This window comes from Oncorhynchus mykiss, chromosome 16, assembly GCF_057628025.1.
Source record: "Oncorhynchus mykiss isolate SJ-2025 chromosome 16, ASM5762802v1, whole genome shotgun sequence".
NCBI classification, from domain to species: Eukaryota; Metazoa; Chordata; class Actinopteri; order Salmoniformes; family Salmonidae; genus Oncorhynchus; species Oncorhynchus mykiss.
Genome location: NC_143037.1, coordinates 81670001 through 81691771, shown reverse-complemented (window position 1 = coordinate 81691771; position 21771 = coordinate 81670001). Strand labels below are relative to the sequence as shown.

At 44.2% G+C, this 21771-nt stretch overlaps 1 protein-coding gene across 2 annotated transcripts; it reads right to left on the bottom strand.

Moving 5' to 3' along the window:
* Nucleotides 1-2388: 2388 nt before the first annotated feature.
* On the bottom strand, nucleotides 2389-15617 carry tnnt2a (troponin T type 2a (cardiac)). 2 transcript variants are annotated; one of them, XM_036947866.2, is made up of 10 exons: nucleotides 15364-15617; nucleotides 12753-12860; nucleotides 11717-11738; nucleotides 6034-6097; nucleotides 5418-5534; nucleotides 4853-4930; nucleotides 4623-4730; nucleotides 3589-3700; nucleotides 3377-3508; nucleotides 2389-3268 (listed from the first exon to the last, which is right to left on the bottom strand). In XM_036947866.2, the coding sequence occupies exons 4-10, from the start codon at nucleotides 6085-6087 to the stop codon at nucleotides 3243-3245; spliced, it is 627 nt and encodes a 208-aa protein (XP_036803761.2). In that variant the 5' UTR covers nucleotides 6088-6097; nucleotides 11717-11738; nucleotides 12753-12860; nucleotides 15364-15617; the 3' UTR covers nucleotides 2389-3242. The 2 variants fall into 2 exon arrangements, with proteins under 2 accessions (XP_036803761.2, XP_036803760.2); XM_036947865.2 differs by having other exon boundaries at nucleotides 3594-3700.
* Between the last annotated feature and the right edge of the window lie 6154 nt (nucleotides 15618-21771).

Sequence of the window (21771 nt, the reverse complement as noted above, 5' to 3'; positions counted from 1 at the left end):
ACTGGTCGAACACATCTGTTTCTGTATTTGTATATGTTTTAGAATGACCAATTTATTGTTTCACTGTATTTCTCTCAAGACTGGAGTAAAGTTTAAACTAACGTGCCTCCAGTCTTTTTAATTATATTCGGCTTCTTCCCCTTTTATCTTGCATCCCTCCTGTCAAAGGTATCTCATGTAGTGTGTCAAAAAAAACATTATTTTCCTGTAATGAGTTGATATGCAATTATGAATCAAATATTTCAAAATATGAATACAATCCATTTCTTTCCAAAACTTTGTCTGATGCTTCCTATTTGTCATTTGAGCAAATATTAATTACAGTGGGGCAAAAAAGTATTTAGTCAGCCACCAATTGTGCAAGTTCTCCCACTTAAAAAGTCATTTTGCTCACCGTTGTGGTAATTTTGACCCCACGGGGTGAGATCTTGCGTGGAGCCCCAGATCGAGGGAGATTATCAGTGGTCTTGTATGTCTTCCATTTCCTAATAATTGCTCCCACAGTTGATTTCTTCAAACCAAGCTGCTTACCTATTGCAGATTCAGTCTTCCCAGCCTGGTGCAGGTCTACAATTTTGTTTCTGGTGTCCTTTAACAGCTCTTTGGTCTTGGCCATAGTGGAGTTTGGAGTTTGACTGTTTGAGGTTGTGGACAGGTGTCTTTTATACTGATAACAAGTTCAAACAGGTGTCATTAATACAGGTAATGAGTGGAGGACAAATGAGCCTCTTAAAGAAGAAGTTACAGGTCTGTGAGAGCCAGAAATCTTGCTTGTTTGTAGGTGACCAAATACTTACTTTCCACAATAATTTGCAAATAAATTCATAAAAAATCCTACAATGTGATTTTCTGGATTTTTTTTCTCTCATTTGTCTGTCATAGTTGAAGTGTACCTATGATGAAAATGACAGGCCTCTCTCATCTTTTTAAGTGGGAGAACTTGCACAATTGGTGGCTGACTAAATACTTTTTTTGCCCCACTGTATGTCTATCCTTATATGTACTCATATACACAATGTCCTTATAAACCACAAGGCTTTGGCTCCCGAGTGGTGCAGCGGTCTAAGGCACTGCATCGCAGTGTGAGAGGTGTCACTATACAGTAGACACCCTGGTTTGAGTCCAGGCTGTATCACAACGGGCTGTGATTGGGAGTCCCATAGGGCGGCGCACAATTGGCCCAGTGTTGTCCGGGTTAGGGTTTGGCCAGTGTTGGCCGTCATTGTAAATAAGAATTTGTTCTTAACTGACTTGCCTAGTTAAATAAAGGTTACACATACTCGGCCTTGTCTCAGGGCAGTAAGTTGGTGGTTTGAAGATATCCCTCTAGTGGTGTGGAGGCTGTGCTTTGGCAAAGTGGGTGGGGTTATATCCTGCCTGTTTGGCCCTGTCCGGGGGTATCGTCGGACCGGACCACAGAGTCTCTCGACACCTCCTGTCTCAGCCTCCAGTATTTATGCTGCAGTAGTTTATGTGTCGGTGGCTAGGGTCAGTCTGTTATATGTGGAGTATTTCTCCTGTCTTATCTGGTTTCCTGTGTGAATTTAAGTATGCTCCATCTAATGCTCTCCCTCCCCTCCCAGAGGACCTGAGCCCTAGGACCATGCCTCAGGACTACCTGGCCTGATGACTCCTTGCTCTCCCCAGTCCACATGGTCGTGCTGCTGCTCCAGTTTCAACTGTTCTGTCTGCGGCTATGTTCACCGGACGTGCTACCTGTCCCAGACCTGCTGTTTTCAACTCTCTAGAGACAGCAGGAGCGGTAGAGATACTTGTCAGTTGGCTTTTCATAGCTGATCATTACATTTACTCCTGAGGTGCTGACCTGTTGCACCCTCGACAACCACAGTGATTACTTTTATTTGACCCTGCTGGTCATCTTTTAACATCTTGGCCATGTTCTGTTATAATCTCCACCCGGCACAGCCAGAAGAGGACTGGCCACCCCTCATAGCCTGGTTCCTCTCTAGGTTTCTTCCTAGGTTCTGACCTTTCTAGTTTTTCCTAGCCACCGTGCTTTTACATCTGCATTGCTTGCTGTTTGGGGTTTTAAGCTGGGTTTCTGTACAGCACTTTGAGATATCAGCTGATGTAAGAAGGGCTTGATAAATACATTTGATTGATTGATATGAATGTATGTCCTTATAAACCAACATAGGAATGTTTGCAAAGACTGCGTTCACGGTAAATGCTGCATGTGTCGACTCAAGAGGAAATTACCTTCACATTTCAATCGCGATACTGCTCAGATCTTCAGGGCTACAGATTGAATGGAGCCCTAATACTGTATTTGACTGTTAGGGCTTGTGCTCTTTTCCCAAACCCTTGACAACCCCCTGACAACACACATACAAGCACATACACACGCACACCATCACAGACCAAAAATGAGATGAAGTATTTTATTTACACCACACACTATGGGGAAAGAAATAGAAAATATCAAACCAGGTTTGGGAGAGGAAAGAAGAGGGTAAGGAGACGAGGCAGGGACAGGGAGAAAGAGACAGTTGTAGGAAGAGAGAGATGTAGGAAGAGAGAGATGTAGGAAGAGAGAGAGATGTAGGAAGGAGAGAGATGTAGGAAGGAGAGAGATGTTGGAAGGAGAGAGAGATGTTGGAAGGAGAGAGAGATGTAGGAAAGAGAGAGATGTAGGAAGGAGGGAAAGATGTAGGAAGGAGAGAGAGATGTAGGAAGGAGAGAGATGTAGGAAGGAGAGAGATGTAAGAAGGAGAGAAATGTAGGAAGGAGAGAGATGTAGGAAGGAGAGAGAGATGTAGGAAGGAGAGAGAGATGTAGGAGGGAGAGAGATGTAGGAAGGAGGGAGATATGTAGGAAGGAGAGAGATGTAGGAAGGAGAGAGATGTAGGAAGGAGAGAGATGTAGGAAGGAGAGAGATGTGGGAAGAGAGAGATGTAGGAAGGAGAGAGACGTAGGAAGGAGAGAGATGTAGGAGGGAGGGAGAGATGTAGGAAGGAGGGAGAGATGTAGGAAGGAGGGAGAGATGTCGGAAGGAGAGAGATCAGACAGTAGACAAATAGGCCAGACAGCTGATCTGCTAAGCCAGTCTACTTCAGTCCCTCAGCCAGTCTACTTCAGTCCCTCTTCAGACTACTTCAGTCCCTCTTCAGACTACTTCAGTCCCTCTTCAGTCTACTTCAGTCCCTCTTCAGTCCCTCTTCAGTCTACTTCAGTCCCTCTTCAGTCCCTCTTCAGTCCCTCTTCAATATCGCTCTACTTCCTCAGGCCTCTCTTGGTTCTCTTGGTGCTGCAGAATAGAGGACACTTAGTTACACAGTTTGTGTGTGTCTGTATGTGCGTGTGCGTGTGTGTGTGAGTGTGTGTGTGTCTCCGTGTGTGTAAGGGTTGTCCGTACGTCTTCTGGTGGTCTGACACTCTGTTGCGGAGGACGTTGATGTCATACTTCTGTCTGCTAATCTGATACTGCAGATCAAACTTCTCCGCCTCCAGCTGCTGCTGCCACAACCACAGCTCCTGGGCCTTGTCTCTGCACAGAGAGAGAGAGGTTAGGATCTAGTAGTATAGTGTAATATACATTATTGTAGTAGCATAGTATAGTTGTAGTACTGCACTTCAGTTTGTCCTGGCTCATGTTCTCGATGTCCAGAGACTTCCGTCTGTCCTGTAGAATCTTCTTCTTCTTCTCTCTCTCTGTCTGTCTCTTCCCTCTGACCTCCATCTAGTCATATCATAATAATGAGATACATGTATATAATAATAATAATGTAATAACGAGTTAATATAATAATCTACTGATAATGTTGTGGTAGCAGAATCAGAATTAGTTAGGTAACATTGATAAATAAGATGTTTTGTTTACATAATACTGCTTATGTGAGATATTTGTCATTAGGATGTTTTCTTTTGGATAATACTGTTGGCAGTTTGCAGTTATCCCTCCTTCTCTGCTAGGGCTTAGTCACTAGGGGCCCAGAGAGGGGAGAGGTCAGGCTTGTCTTCATATGTCAATGTATCTGTTAAACCATGTGATGCTATATATCAGAAGGGGAGGAGGACAGAATGGAGGCTCCTCTTCTTATGGGAATGTGTCTGGAACTATTGTATGTCCCCTCTGAGGTTGCCCTTATCTTGATCTAGTATATGACCTAAGAGGCTCACTGTCTCGGTGAGCTTGTCCAGGGGGGATGTATTTGAGATGGGAGTATCTAGAATTGACAATTGATATATGCCATTGGATGAGGTAATGGTTTGGTACTATGTTGTACCAAGAACGAGATAAGAACTTTGTTTAGGAGACCAAACTGAACGATAATTTATAGCTAATGCTATCTAGCTATGGGATACTCCTCTTTCAAGTAAAAGGTTCTTTGTGTAATGTTCCTGAGATCTGTGTTTCGTCATGTGAGTTGAGATGGGTGTGTCTTGGCTATAAATGATACTAAGAACTGTTTTGTAAGGACTCAGAGAATTCATTTATAGACACTGAATTGATCTGAGAGTCACAGGGCTATGGTGAAGCTCATATATAATTAAAGATGGACTTTATAATATACTCTGACTTGTGTGTGGTTTGCTCTCTGAATGTTTAGTAATACAGGAAATGACCACGACAATGTACATACAGTGTATTATAATAGTACCTTCTGCATGTAGCCTCCAAAGTGTAGGCTAGTCAACGTCTTCTTCTTCTTAGCATCATCATCTGCTTTCCTCTTTGCCTCCTCCTCCTCTTTACGAGTCCTCTCATCCTGGAGAGAGAAGGAGAGAAAGTGCGAGAGAGAGAGAGAGAGAGAGAGAGAGATCACCCATAAAAAGCTGCTAGTCAGGTTCAATACCTGATACACAGTGTCACTGAGACTCTCTCTCTTACCTCCAACCTCTTCTGTCGTTCTTTCTCTCGTTCACTGCGGATCCTTTGCTGCTCTGATCGTTCAGAACGTCGCTTCTCCTAGAGAGAATATCCAGATCCCTAACTTTAGGAATGACATGAGTGTAGTGTACAATGCTCTCTAAAAGCAAATACTAGCTAGTTTGAGTGACAAGATTCAGAGGAGGGGCTAATTTGACTGTCAGAAGTCTGGGGAGGAGCTAGTTTGACTGACAAGTCAGGGGATGGGCTAGTTATGAGTGACAGGGGGCTAGTTTGAGTGACATGGGTCTGGGGAAGGGCAGGGGCAGGGGCTAATTTGAGTAACAGGGGTCTGGGGCGGGGCTAGTTTGAGTGATAGGGTCTGTGAGGGGGAGGGGCTGGTTTGAGTGACAGGGTTCTGGGAGGGGAAGGGGCTAATTTGAGTGGCAGGTGTCTGGGACGGTGCTAGTTTGAGTGACGGGACTGGGAGGGGCAAGTTTTAGTGACAGGAGTCTGGGAGGGACTAGTTTGAGTGACAGAGGTCTGGGAGCGGCTAGTTTGAGTGACATGTGTCTGTGCCACTCACAATCCTGTCTGTGAGGTTGATAAGCTCCTCCTCCTCCTTCTTCCTGCTTTCAAAGTGAACCTCGATCAGTGTCTGCAACTCATTCAGGTCCTTCTCCATGCGCTTCCTGTGGATGTCCTGCAGAAATAAAAACAATAACAACAACAACAAAATATCCTTCTCCATACTCTTCCTGTGGATGTCCTGCAGAAATAAAAACAATAAAAACAATAACAACAACAGATCCTTCTCCATACTCTTCCTGTGGATGTCCTGCAGAAATAAAAACAATTAAGATCCTTCTTCATACTCTTCCTGTGGATGTCCTGCAGAAATAAAAACAATAACAACAACAACAACAAAATATCCTTCTCCATACTCTTCCTGTGGATGTCCTGCAGAAATAAAAACAATAACAACAACATATCCTTTTCCATACACTTCCTGTGGATGTTCTGCAGAAATAAAAACAATAACAACAACAACTAAATATCCTTCTCCATACTCTTCCTGTGGATGTCCTGCAGAAATAAAAACAATAACAACAACAAAAACAAAATATCCTTCTCCATACTCTTCCTGTGGATGTCCTGCAGAGATGATAACAGCAGTATAGTATATCCAGTCACATACTTACATCAAAATCTACCTTCTCTCCATCTGGGATCTTAGGTGGGATGAGGTTGGGCATTATGAACGGCCTGAGAGAGAGAGACAGAGAGAGAGAGAGAGAGAGAGAGAGAGAGAGAGAGAGAGAGAGAGAGAGAGAGAGAGAGAGAGAGAGAGAGCGCAGGAGAGAAATATCATCAACTTCAACTACAGGAAACGGAGGGCTGAACATGCCCCCATTTACGTCGACATGGCTGTTGTGGTGCAGGTCGAGAGCTTCAAATTCCACAGTGTCCACATCACTAAGGATCTATCATGGTCCAAACACACCAACACAGTCGTGAAGATGGTGTGTGTGTGTGTGTGTGTGTGTGTGTGTGTGTGTGTGTGTGTGTGTGTGTGTGTGTGTGTGTGTGTGTGTGTGTGTGTGTGTGTGTGTGTGTGTGTGTAAAGAAATAAAACAACCGTAAAAAGACATTTGAAAACAGAGCAGCAAGGCATACCTGTTAGTCAGGCTTGTTGAGGTAGTATGTACATGTAGGTATCGGAACATTTATTGAGTAAATTAATGTCTTCTGAGTGCCACCATGTGAAGATCATCAAAGGTAAGGGATTCATTTTATCTCTAATTCTGAGTTTTGTAATGGTTCTGCTTGGCTGGTTACTGTTTGTAATAATTTGTCAACTGGGCTATGTTCTGGGCTAGGTATGCATTTTATTAATCTGACACCGTGGTTGGATTAACAAAAAGTTAATCTTTAAACCTATGTAAAATATGTTTTGTTTTCTGAATTTTTATAATGAGCATTTCTGTTTTTGAATTTGGCGCTCTGCAATCTCAGTGGATGTTGGCCAGATGGGACGCTAGCGTCCCACATACCCTAGAGAGGTTAATGGAGTCAGCAGAAGCAGCTGCCAACCCCCTTCCATCGATGGAGGAACGTGTCCTCCAACGGCGATGGATCAGATGATGGAGAGAATGGACCGATGGGAGAGGAGTGGTCCTCTCTTCACCTCTGGTTCCTCCGACGAGTCCACCTTCTCCTCCCTCCGCATCCGGCTCCGGCGCACTTCGTCTTGCACTCCTGAGGGAGTATGATGGAGCGGCGTCTGGGTGCCAGGGTTTTTTGCTCCAAGTCGAGCTGTACCTGGCTACCGTGGGACCAACTCCCTCGGTGGAGGAGAGTGTGAGTATCCTCGCCTGACGCCTGACGCCTTGCCTGACGGGTCTTGCTCTGGAGTGGGCCAACGCGGTCTGGAATGGCCCAGACTCGGCGAAGGAGCACTACCCAGAATTCACGTGCCGCTTTCGTGCCGTATTTGACCACCCTCCAGAAAGCAGGTGAGCGACTATTCCATTGTAGGCAGGAGAAGAGGAGCGCACAGGATTTTGCGTTGGAGTTCCGGACCTGGAACGATGGAACGACAGGGCCCTGATAGACCACTACCGGTGTAGTCTCCGGGAGGATGTCCACAGGGAGCTAGTGTGTAGAGACGCCGCTCTCTCCCTCTGCGAACTAATAGACATGTCTATCCGGCTGGACAATCTGCTGGCTGACCGCGGGAGTTCGGAGAGGGTCATGTCTATTCCACCACCTAGCACTCCCGCTCCCATTCCTATGGAGTTAGGGGGGGCCGTGCCGAGGGGTACCGGAGGAGGAGTCTCCTCCTGTACCAGCTGTGGTCGGAGACGACACACGGCCGACAGGTGCTGAGGGAGCCCGTCTGGGAGTCAAGAGGGCAGGCGGAACACTTCTCGGTCACCCCAGGTGAGTCAGCACCAAACTCACCCAGAACCCCATGTTAGTCACATGTTTGTATTTATTTTGTTTCTTGACTTTTCTCCCTCTACCCAGCATAATGTGCTAGTCGATTCAGGCGCAGCTGGGAACTTTATGGATCGCGGACTCGCCATCAAGCTGGGTATTCCGCTAGTGCCGATAGATCCCCCCTTCCCTGTGCACTCCCTAGATAGCCGGCCATTAGGGTCAGGGTTGGTCAGGGAGGCCACGGTTCCACTGGACATGGTAACGCAGAGGAATCATAAGGAGTGGATTTGTCTCTTCCTTATCAATTCACCTGCGTTTCTAGTGGTGCTGGGGGTTCCCTGGCTGGCTAGTCACAATCCTAGGATTTCGTGGAGACAGGGGGTTCTCTAGGAGTGGTCAGAGGAGTCTTCATGGAGGTGTTTTGGAGTTTCCATCAGTGTCACGTCGGTGGAGAGTCCAGACCAGGTTTCCACTGTGCGCATTCCCCCTGAATATGCCGATTTGGCTATCGCTTTCTGTAAGAAGAGGGCGACTAAATTACCACCTCATTGAAAGGGGGATTGTGCGATAAATCTCCAGGTAAACGCTGCGCTTCCCAGGAGTCACGTGTACCCATTGCCACAGGAGGAGACGTTGGCTATGGAGACATACGTCACGGAATCTCTGGGACAGGGGTCATTCATTTCACCCGTCTCCTCAAGTTTCTTTTTTTGAAGAAAAAGGAGGGAGGTCTGTGTCTGTGCATTGATTAAAGAGGTCTAAATTCCATCACGGTGGGGTTTAGTTACCCGTAACCTTTCATCTAAGGTGGTGGAATCCTTTCACGGAGCACGGTTTTTCACAAAACTGGACCTCAGGACGCCTATAATCTGGTGCGTATTTGGGATGGAGACGAGTGGAGAACCTCGTCATGCCGTATATATACAGTAGGGGAGAACAAGTATTTGATACACTGCTTATTTTGCAGGTTTTCCTACTTACAAAGCATGTAGAGGTCTGTAATTGTTATCATAGGTACACTTCAACTGTGAGAGACGGAATCTAAAACAAAAATGCAGAAAATCACATGGTATGATTTTTAAGTAAATCATTTGCATTTTATTGCATGACATAAGTATTTGATCACCTACCAACCAGTAAGAATTCCGTCTCTCACAGACCTGTTAGTTTTTTTTTTAAGAAGCCCTCCTGTTCTCCACTCATTACCTGTATAAAAGACACATGTCCACACACTCAATCAAACAGACTCCAACCTCTCCACAATGGCCAAGACCAGAGAGCTGTGTAAGGACATCAGGGATAAATGGTAGACCTGCACAAGGCTGGGATGGGCTACAGGACAATAGGCAAGCAGCTTGGTGAGAAGGCAACAACTGTTGGCGCAATTATTAGAAAATGGAAGAAGTTCAAGATGACGGTCAATCACCCTCGGTCTGGGGCTCCATGCAAGATCTCACCTCGTGGGGCATCAATGATCATGAGGAAGGTGAGGGATCAGCCCAGAACTACACGGCAGGACCTGGTCAATGACCTGAAGAGAGCTGGGATCACAGTCTCAAAGAAAACCATTAGTAACACACTACGCCGTCATGGATTAAAATCCTGCAGCGCACGCAAAGTCCCCCTGCTCAAGCCAGCGCATGTCCAGGCGCAGGAAACGTATGATCTCTGTAATTGCAAACAAAGGTTTCTGTACCAAATATTAGGTTCTGCTTTTCTGATGTATCAAATACTTATGTCATGCAATAAAATGCAAATTAATTACTTGAAAATCATACAATGTGAATTTCTGGATTTTTAGATTCCGTCTCTCACAGTTGAAGTGTACCTATGATAAAAATTACAGACCTATACATGCTTTGTAAGTAGGAAAACCTGCAAAATCGGCAGTGTATCAAATACTTGTTCTCCCCACTCTCTATATATAGCCATGTTATTTTCTACTACCTGTATGTAGCTATGTTTTTTCGACTTCCTGTATATAGCCATGTTATTTTATACTCCCTGTATATAGCCATGTTATTTTCTACTTCCTGTATATATATATATATATATATATATATATATATATATATATATATATATATATATATATATATATACACAGTGGGGCAAAAAAGTATTTAGTCAGCGACCAATTCTGCAAGTTCTCCCACTTAAAATGAGAGATGAGAGAGGCCTGTAATTTTCATCATAGGTACACTTCAACTATGACAGACAAATTGAGAAAAAAAATCCAGAAAATCACATTGCAGGAATTTTTATTGAATTTATTTGCAAATTATGGTGGAAAATAAGTATTTGGTCACCTACAAACAAGCATGATTTCTGGCTCTCACAGACCTGTAACTTCTTCTTTAAGAGGCTCCTCTGTCCTCCACTAACCCTAACCCTAACCCTAACCTGTATTAATGGCACTTGTTTGAACTTGTTATCAGTATAAAAGACACCTGTCCACAACTTCAAACAGTCACACTCTAAACTCCTGTCAAAGGACACCAGAAACAAAATTGTAGACCTGCACCAGGCTGGGAAGACTGAATCTGCAATAGGTAAGCAGCTTGGTTTGAAGAAATCAACTGTGGGAGCAATTATTAGGAAATGGAAGACATACAAGACCACTGATAATCTCCCTCGATCTGGGGCTCCACGCAAGATCTCACCCCTTGGGGTCAAAATGATCACAAGAACGGTGAGCAAAAATCCCAGAACCACACGGGGTGACCAAGTGAATGACCTGCAGAGAGCTGGGACCAAGGTAACAAAGCCTACCATCAGTAACACACTACGCCGCCAGGGACTCAAATCCTGCAGTGCCAGACGTGTCCCCCTGCTTAAGCCAGTACATGTCCAGGCCCGTCTGAAGTTTGCTAGAGAGCATTTGGATGATCCAGAAGAAGATTGGGAGAATGTCATATGGTCAGATGAAACCAAAATATAACTTTTTGGTAAAAACTCAACTCGTCGTGTTTGGAGGACAAAGAATGCTGAGTTGCATCCAAAGAACACCATACCTACTGTGAAGCATGGGGGTGGAAACATCATGCATCATGCTTTGGGCCAGCAGCACAATTAGACCCAACCAAATTACGAGAAAGCAAAAAGATAACTATTTGACACACTGGAAAGAATCAACAAAAAACAGAGCAAATTGGAACGCTATCTGGCCCTAAACAGAGAGTACACAGTGGCAGAATACCTGACCACTGTCACTGACTCAAAATTAAGAAAAGCTTTGAGTATGTATAGACTCAGTGAGCATAGCCTTGCTATCGAGAGAGGTCTCCTTAGGCAGACCTGGCTCTCAAGAGAAGGCAGTATATGTGCCCACTGTACACACAATGAGGTGGAAACTGAGCTTCACTTCCTAAACTCCTGCCAAATAATGACCATATTAGAGACACATATTTCCCACAGATCACACAGACCCATAAAGAATTTGAAAAGAAATCCACCACTGATAAACTCCCATATGTGTTAGCAGAAATACCACAGTGTGCAATCACAGCAGCAATATTTGTGGTCCGTTGCCATGAGAAAAGGGCAACCAGTGGAGCACAAACAACATTGTAAATACAACCTAATCTGTTTATCTTCCCTCACTATTCATACTACAACTATTTGCACATTGCTAAAACACTGCACATAGCTGATAATATAACACTTGAAATGTCTTTCTTTTTTAAACCTTTTTGAGTGCAATGTTTACTGTTAATTTCTATTTTTAAAAATTGTTACATTTGTTTCTTCTCAGTTTTGTTCATTGTTTATTTCACTAAATATATGTTTCCCGTGCCGATAAATCCCAATTGAATTGGGAGAGAAAGAGAGAGAGAGATAGAGAATAAGAATGGACAACAACAACTCCCAGCATGGTTTCCATATTCTAATCCAATCTAACCTTCCATACCCCCTCATTCATTAAAATGTTGGAGGACTTACTTGAATTTAGGTTTGGCCTCCTCTGTGGATGATGAGAGAGAGAGAGAGAGAGAGAGAGAGAGAGAGAGAGAGAGAAAATAGTCATTAGAGATGTCCAGGTGAGAGAGACACACAGACGGACCCAGTCACATACTGTAGGAATGAATGGGGTAACGTCATCATGGGTTTGTCCATTTTGAGTGGGGTCCAAAATTATTGGCACCCTTGACAAAGATGAGCAAAAAAAAAAGTAAAAAGCTGTGCCCAAAACACCCGTTTCAATCCAAATGCCAATGGCCTTTAACAGACTCCATGTGTTTACATTGGTTGGATGACATGAAAATAGAGCTCTTTGGCCATTCATACCAGTGGTGGTTTTGGCATGCAAAAACGCATAAGCAGAAAAGGACCCCATCCCTAATATAAAATATGGGGGTCGATCTTTGATGTTATGGGGCTAATTGCTTCCACTTGTTAAGGTCAATGGCATCATGAACTTTATCCAGTACCAGGACATTTTTGCCAACAAACCTCGTTGCCTCTGCCAGGAGGCTCAAACTTGGCCGCAAGTGGATCTTCCAGCAATAAACTAAAGCAGACATCAAAATCCACAGTGTTTTCTCCAACTCCAAATATTTCAGAAAAAGGCTCAGTGCCGTTTTAGTTGCAAGGTGAGATGTTGAAGGGTATTGAAAACAGGGATGTCAATAATTCTAGCCCCTACCTTAAAAAAAATAACAAAAATAGTTGTTGAACAAAATCTCTTTCCATGAGAAATTATTTTAGTGTGAAATCATTTATTTTCCCTTTTTTTTGTGTACAACAATACCTCAGTATTTGTGTTATTTATTTCATAGTCTTTTTTGTTCATCTTTATCAAGGGTGGCAGTAATTTTGGACCCCACCTTATATAAACAGTCTATGATTGAACCGCATCCCTCAAAGCCGGCCTCGCTGTTGGTTTTGAGTGGGACATTTAGCGTTCACCACCGGTGCTAACTCTACCTGGGCAACAGCCCAGACTTGGCTATGCAAAACGAGCTTGCCAATTATTTACCTTCTCCTTCCTCTGCCCCCTCCCCTTCATCTGCATGCTCCTCCTCTCCCTCCTCTGCCCCCTCCCCTTCATCTGCATGCTCCTCCTCTCCCTCCTGTGGCTCTTCCCCTGCATCAGGAAAGAAAAAGAACACTGATAAAGACAAGAGGTGTGTGTGTCTGTGCACGTGTGTGGTAGGGTAATGTTATATATATTCTGCTGAGGTAGGTTGTAGTAGGGTTATGTTATATACATTGAATTCTGAAAGTATTCAGACCCCTTGACGTTTTCCACATTTTGTTACGTTACAGCCTTATTTAAAATGGAGGAAATCGTTTTTTCCCCTCATAAATCTACACACAATACCTCATAATGAAAAAGCAAAAACTTTTGTTTTACATTTTTTTTTTTAAATATAACATTTACATAAGTTTTCAGGCCCTTTACTCTGCTTTTTTTCAGTGATTACAGCCTCGAGTCTTTTTGCGTATGACGCTACAAGCTTGGCACACCTGTATTTGGGGAGTTTCTCCCATTCTTCTCTGCAGATATGTTCAAGCTCTGTCAGGTTGGATGGGGAGCATTGCACAGCTAGTTTCAGATCTCTCCAGAGATGTTAGATTGGGTTCAAGTCCAGGCTCTGGCTGGGCCACTCAAGGACATTCATAGACTTGTCCCAAAGCCACTCCTGCGTTGACTTGGCTGTGTGCTTATTGTCGTTGTCCTGATGGAAGGTGAACCTTTCACCTCAGTCTAGTCCTGAGTGCTCTGGAGCAGGTTTTCATCAAGAATCTCTCTGTACTTTGCTCTGTTCTTCTTTCCCTTGATCCTGACTACTCTCCCAGTCCCTGCCGCTGAAAAACATCCCCACAACATGATGCTGCCACCACCATGCTCCACCGTAAGGATGGTGCCAGGTTTCCTCCAGACGTTACACATGGCATTCAGGCCAAAGAGTTTCATCTTGGTTTCATCAGACCAGAGAATCTTGTTTCTCAGGTTCTCCCATCTCCACAGAGGATCTCTGGAACTCTGTCAGAGTGACCATCGGGTTCTTGGCCACTTCCCTGACCAAGCCCCTTCTCTGCCGATTGCTCAGTTTGGCCAGGAGGTCAGCTCTGGGAAAAGTCTTGGAGGTTCCAAACTTCTTCCATTTAAGAATTTAACTTTATTTCACCTTTATTTAACCAGGTAGATCCATTGAGAACAAGTTCTCATTTACAACTGCGACCTGGCCAAGATAAAGCAGTGCGACAAAAACAACAACACAGAGTTACACATAGACAAACGTACAGTCAATAACACAAAAGAAAAGTAGAAAGATCTATGTACAGTGTGTGCAAATGTAGAATAGTAGGGAGGTAGGCAATAAATAGGCCACAAAGGCGAAAATAATTACAATTTAGCATTAATACTGGAGTGATGGATGTGCAGATGATGATGTGCAAGTAGAGATACTGGGGTGCAAAAGAGCAAGAGGGTAAGTAATAATATGGGGATAAGGTTGGGTAAAGTTGGGTGTGCTATTTACAGATTGGCTGTGTACAGGTAAGCTGCTCTGACAGCTGATGCTTAAAGTTAGAGAGGGAGATATGAGACTCCAGCTTCAGAGATTTTTGCAATTCGTTCCAGTCATTGGCAGCAGAGAACTGGAAGGAAAGGCGGCCAAAGCAAGTGTTGGCTTTGGGGATGACCAGTAAAATATACCTGCTGGCGCGCGTGTAATTGCTGGGTGTTGCTATGGTGACCAGTGAGCTGAGATAAGACGGGCCTTTACCTAAAAAAAAGACTTATAGATGACCTGGAGCCAGTGGGTTTGGCGACGGATATGTAGGGAGGACCAGCCAACGAGAGCATAGAGGTCGCAGTGGTGGGTTGTATGTGGGGCTTTGGTGATAAAACGGATGGCACTGTGATAGACTACATCCAGTTTGCTGACTAGAGTGTTGATGGAGAATGATGGAGGCGACTGTGTTCTTGGGGACCTTCAATTCTACATAAATGTTTTGGTACCCTTCCCCAGATCTGTGCCTCGACACGAGCCTGCTCTGAGCTCTAGGGACAATTTCTTCAACCTCATGGCTTGGTTTTTGCTCTGACATGCACTGTCAACTGTGGGACCTTATATTAACAGGTATATGCCTTTACAAATCATGTCCAATCAATTGAATTTACCACAGGTTGGACTCCAATAAAGTTGAAGAAACATCTCAAGAATGATCAATGGAAACAGGAAGCACCTGAGCTCAATTTTTAGTCTTATAGCAAAGGGTCTGAATACTTATGTAAATAAGGTATTTCTGTATAAAAAATGTATACTTTTGCAAACATTTCTAACAACCTGTTTATGCTTTGTAATTATGAGGTATTGTGTGTAGATTGATAAGAAAAAATGCATATTTAATCAATTTTAGAATAAGGCCACAAAATGTAGAAAATGTAGAATCCCTCCAGAATGCACTGCATATTCTACTGTGGTAGGTTCTAGTAGGGTTGTGTTATATATATATATATTATACTGAGTTAGGGTCTGGTAGGGTTATGTTGTATTTCTATGTAGGTTAATGTTCTATTTTTAGATACTAGTAGTGCTACGCTCTCTTTCATAAGCCCCTCCTACATGACTTCTGACCTGGCTCCCCATTGGTCTCCTCTTCCTCCTCTATGGCTGGCTCTTCTTCTTCCTCTAGGACACATAAAGTGAGAGAGTGATAGACAGGCAGAAAAGCCTATCTCGTCCCCTTCTCCATAAGGTGTGCACTTGTTTACTTCAAGACATTGGATTGGTGTAAAGTTATGGCGGAAAATACGTCTTCACCAATCCAAAGCTTTTAAATCCTTGAGTAGGAGTGAACGAGTGCACACTTGTAGGGAGAATGGGATAAGAAGAGCATCAGAATCAGTAGAAAAGTAGAACTGATCTCATTTGAAACCATATTGTCCATACCCCTTTCCTGCAGTTGAATGACCAGATCGGCCTCATGGGTGGAATGTTAATAATATTAATAATTTCATAATTATCTGAAATTCCGGTGTTTAATGTCAAACGGTTTTGTTGTATTTCAGTCTTCTGTGATGTATATCAAGTGTAATACTGGGATGCAAACTCCAAATTGATTATATTTAAACTCTATGTCTGACATGGTATGGATGTCTTCTTTTTTTAAGCTCATAACCATGTGTGTGAGGTGTATCCTTTCTTTCAAAGTAGATGTGTTTAAGAGAACCAAGAAACCCCCTGTGTGCTCCTGATTGAGCCCACTGCAACCAACATTTACAAATAGCTCTACCATGACCTGTTCTGTCAAGTTCTATCATTTTCGACAAATTTCAGTTCATGTGACAAAACAATAAATGTTTTTTTTGGTAAAGAATCACAATCTTAACCTTGCATTACATCTTGCATTCAAAATGGATTAAATAGACCCTCTCACCCATCTACACACAACACCCCATAATGACAAAGTGAAAATATGTTTTTTGCATTTTTTTGAAAATGCCATAGAGTCAATACTTTGTAGAAGGACCTTTGGCAGCGATTACAGCAGTGAATCTTTCTGGGTAAGTCTCTAAAAGCTTGCTACAACTGGATTGTGCAACATTTGCCAAATATTCTCTGTCAAATTCAAGATGGCGCCGACGGAGATGGTCGCCTCACTTCGAGTCCTTAGGAAACTGCAGTATTTTTATTTTTTATTTTTTATTTCTTACATTGTATTGTTACCCCAGGAAATCTTAAGTCTTGTTACATACAGTCGGGAAGAACTATTGGATATAAGAGTGACGTCAACTTACCAACATTACGACCAGGTATATGACTTTCCCGAAGCTGATCTTTTGTTCGGACCACCCCCCAGGACATTGGATCTAATCCCAGAACCCAAAAGAACGTTGCCGCAGAAGAGGTAGACAAAGCTGCCTCTGGTCAGACTTTCGAAGGCGTGCACACCTCATGCTTCAGAGCATATAATTCGCCAATGTCCAGTGTCTAGTCAACAAGGTGGATGAAATTAGGGCAAGGGTTACATCAGAGAATGTAAAATTCTCTGTTTCACAGAAACATGGCTCTCTCGTGATATGTTGTCGGAATCGGTACAGCCACCGGGTTTCTTCATGCGTCGCGAAACAAACATCTCTATGGTAAGAAGAAGAGCGGGGGTGTATGCTTCATGATTAACGACTCATGGTGTAATCATTACAACATACAGGAAATCAAGTCATTTTGTTCACCTGACATAGAATTCCTTACAATCAAATGCCGACCACATTATCTCCCAAGAGAATTCTCTTCAATTATTATCACAGCCAGGTACGGGGCGGCAGTTAGCCTAGAGGTTAGAGCGTTGGACTAGTAGCCGAAAGGTTGCAAGATCGAATCCCTGAGATTAATCCCTGAGCTGTTGTTTTGCAGCTGAAAAAGGCAGTTAACCCACTGTTCCTAGGCCGTCATTGACAATGAGCATTTGTTCTGAACTACCTTGACTAGTTAAAAAATAAAAAAATGTCCCTCAAGGAACTTCACTGGACTATGCAAACTGGAATCCATATATGCTGAGACTGCATTAACTGTAGCTGGGGAATTTTAACAAAGCAAATTTGAGAGCAAGGCTACCTAAATTCTACCAACACATTGACTGCAGTACCAGCGCTGGCAATACACTGGACCACTACTACTCTAACTTCCGCGATGCCCTCCCTTTGGCAAATCCGACCACGACTCCATCTCAAATCAACTTGTATACGTCACATGCGCAAAATAAAACAGTGACCTTACAATGAAATGCTTACTTAGAGGACCGAGCATGCCCCAACAATGCAGTTCCAAAAAATACAGATCAGAATAAGAGATCAAAGTAACGAGTAATTAAAGAGCAGCAGTGAAATAACAATACTATATACAGGGGGTACCGATACAGAGTCAACGTGAGGGGGCACCGGTTATTTGAGGTAGTATGTAAATGTAGGTAGAGTTATTAAAGTGACTTTGCATAGATGACAACAGAGAGTAGCAGTGGTGTAAAGAGAGGGTGAGGGGGGGACACGGCAAATAGTCTGGGTAGCCATTTGACTAGATGATCAGGAGTCTTATGGCTTGGGGGTAGAAGCTGTTTAGAAGCTTCTTGGACCTAGACTTGGCGCTCCGGTACCGCTTGTTGTGTGGTAGCAGAGAGAACACTCTATGACTAGGGTGGCTGGAGTGTTTGATAATTTTTACGGCCTTCCTCTGACAATGCCTGGTATAGAGGTCCTGGATGGCAGGAGGCTTGGCCCCGGTGATGTACCGGGCCATTTGCACTACCCTCTGTAGTGCCTTGCGGTCGGAGGCCAAGCAGTTGCCATACCAGGCAGCCATACCAGGCAGCAACCAGTCAGGATTCTCTCGATGGTGCAACTGTAGAATCTTTTGAGGATCTGAGGACACATGCCAAATATTTTCAGTCTCCTGAGGGAGAACAGGTTTTCTCATGCCCTCTTCATGACTGTCTTGGTGTGCTTGCACCATGTTAGTTTGTTGGTGATGTGGACACCAAGGTACTTTAAGCTCTCAACCTGCTCCACTGAAGCCCCGTCGATGATAATGGGGGTGTGCTCGGTCCTCTTTTTCCTGTAGTCCACAATCATCTCCTTTATCTTGTTCACATTGAGGGAGAGGTTGTTGTCCTGGCACCACAAGGCCAGGTCACTGACCTCCTCCCTATAAGCTGTCTCGTCATTGTCGGTGATCAGGCCTACCACCGTTGTGTCATCGGCAATCGCAGTACACGTCCTGGTAATCCGTCTGGCCCTGCGACCTTGTGAATGTTGATCTTTTTAAAGGTCTTACTCACATCGGCTGTGGAGAGCGTGATCACACGGTCTTCCGGAACAGCTGATGCTCTCATGCTTGTTTCAGTGTTATTTGCCTCGAAGCGAGCATAGAAGTAGTTTGGCTCGTCTGGTAGGCTCGTGTCACTGGGCAGCTCTCCGCTGTGCTTCCCTTTGTAATCTGTAATGGTTTACAAGCCCTGCCACATCCAACGAGCATCAGAGCCAGTGTAGTGCGATTCAATCTTAGTCCTGTATTGATGCTTTGTCTGTTTGATGGTTCATTGGAGGGCATTGCAGGACTTCTTATAAGCTTCAGGTTTACAGTTCCGCTCCTTGAAAGCAGCAGTTCTAGCCTTTAGCTCAGTGCGGATGCTGCCTGTAATCCATGGCTTCTGGTTGGGGTATGTACGTACGGTCACTGTGGGGACGACGTCATCGATGCACTTATTGATGAAGCCAATGACTGATGTAGTGTACTCTTACATATTCCAGTCTGTGCTAGCAAAACAGTCCTGTAGCTTAGCACCTGCTTCCTCTGAACACTTTTTTATTGATCTAGTCACTGGTGCTTTCTTCTTAAATGTTTGCTTGTAAGCAGGAATCAGGATAGAATTACGGTCAGATTTGCCAAATGGAGGGCAAGGGAGAGCTTTGTATGCGTCCGTGTGTGTGGAGTATAGGTGGTCCAGAGTTATTTTTCCTCTGGTTGCACATTTAACATGCTGATAGAAATTTGGTAAAACGGATTTAAGTTTCCCTGTATTAAACTCCCCGGCTACTAGGAGCGCCGCCTCTGGGTGAGCGTTTTCTTGTTTGCTTATGGCGGAATACAGCTCATTCAATGCTGTCTTAGTGCCAGCCTCTGACTGTGGTGGTATGTAAAACAGCTACAAAGAGTACAAATTAAAACTCTCTTGGTAGGTAGTGTGGTCTACAGCTTATCATGAGATACTCTACCTCAGGCAATCAATAGCTTGAGACTTCCTTAGAAATCGTGCACCAGCTGTTGTTTACAAAAATACATAGACCGCCGCCCCTTGTCTTACCAAATGCCGCTGTTCTATCCTGCCGGTACATCATATAACCAACCAGCTGTATGTTGATGTTGTCGTCATTCAGCCACGACTCCGTGAAGCATAAGATCCGTGTAACTTGTCAATTATTGTCCAAAGATTGCACGTTTGCTAGCAGAATGGAGGGAATTGGGGGTTAATTTGATCGCCTACGAATTCTCAGAAGGCAGCCCGACCTGCGGCCACTCTTTCTCAGTCTCCTCTTCATGCAGATCACGGGGATCAGAGAAGCAGTGTATCCTTCGCGTCGGGCTTGTCAGAGTCGTCAGGGTCGTGAAGGAAAAAGAGGATTCTGCTAGTCCGTGGTGAGTAATCACAGTCCTGATGTCTTGAAGCTATTTTCGGTCATAAAAGACGGTAGCGGGAACATTATGTACAAAATAAGTAAAAAAACAAGTTACAAACAATGCAAATAAACAAATGAAAAACACAATCGGCTGGGGGCACGTAAAACGTCTACCATCTAATTCCGGCTCCATTTTACACATCTTGCTCCTACCGTCCTATAGGCAGAAACTCAAACAGGATGTACCTGTGACTAGAACTATTCAATGCTGGTCTGACCAACTGGATAATACATTGCCGCTGATGCAGCCCGCTTCCAAGGACTGCGGGCTGCCCCTCTCCTTCTTCGTGGCCGACGTGAACGTGTTAACCCTCGTAAGGCTGCTGGCCCAGACGGCATCCCTAACCCCGTCCACAGAGCATGCTCAGACCAGCTGGCTGGTGTATTTACGGACATATTCAATCGCTCCCTATCCCAGTCTGCTGTCTAAATAACTAAAAGACTTCTCAGCTTTTTATTTTGAATACATTTTTAAAGTATTGAGTGTAGATCAGTGACAAAACATCTACGTTTAGGGGGACTGAATCGTTTCTGAAGGCACTGTATTTCCAATAACCACAGATGTTTGAAGCTGGTGTACAAAACAGAAAGTTCACAGACGCCAGAGCCAAATTTAAGGGCAGGAAGCATAAAAAGAGAGCTCATGGAACTGATAGACTTCAATGAGAACCTAAAAAAAATATATATATGTGAGAGAGCTGGAGAGACAGACATGACAGAAGGAGGTGGCTGAGCTGGAGAGACAGACATGACAGTGGTGGCTGAGTTGAAGAGTCAGCACCGACTGATAATTATTAGTTGACAGAAGCTCCACCCCAGTACATCTTCGAGCATTCATGTGTGTGTGTGTGTTGGGAGTGGGGGGGGGGTTAAGGTAGCAACATAGATAAGCAGCAGCAGGAGCACTACCTTCTTCCTCTCCCTCATCCTCCTCATCCTCTTCTCCTTCCTCCTTCTCCTCTCAAGAGTTATGTTAGTGTATCAGCTAAACAGCAGTACAGAAGCCAGTGCCACACACACAGTTGCAAATGAGAACGTGTTCTCAACTAAACTACCTGGTTAAATAAAATAAATAAATAAAACACACACACACACACAAAAACAGTCTGTGTGTGTGTGTGTGTGTGTGTGTGTGTGTGTGTGTGTGTGTGTGTGTGTGTGTGTGTGTGTGTGTGTGTGTGTGTGTGTGTATATGTGTGTGTATATATGTGTTTGTGTGTGTTTACATGTGTTTGTGTGTGTTTATATGTGTTTGTGTGTGTGTATCTGCGTTTGTGTCTATCTGTCTGTGTGTGTGTGTGTGTGTGTGTGTGTGTGTGTGTGTGTGTGTGTGTGTGTGTGCGTGCGTGCGTGCGTGCGTGCGTGTGTGTTGGATATCAGAGCGTCATCAATTTATCAGCACTACGACCAGGAATATGACTTTCCCGAAGTGGATCCTTGGTTCAAACCATGCAATTCGAATTAATCAGCTGTGTTCGCTAGGAGAAAAGTGTAACACCAACCAGGCCCTCAAGGACTGGAGTTGCCTACCCCTGGTCTAGGCCCACCCCTGGTCTAGACCCACCCCTGGTCTAGGGTTAGGGTCTAGGCCCACCCTGGTCTAGGCCCACCCCTGGTCTAGGGTTAGGGTTATGGTTAGGGTCTAGGCCCACCCTGGTCTAGGCCCACCTCTGGTCTAGGGTTAGGGTCTAGGCCCACCCCTGTTCTAGGCCCACCCCTGGTCTAGACCAACTCCAATTTGTATACCGCCCCAACAGGTCAAACAGGTCTACAGACAATGCAATCATCATCACACTGCGCACTGCCCTATCCC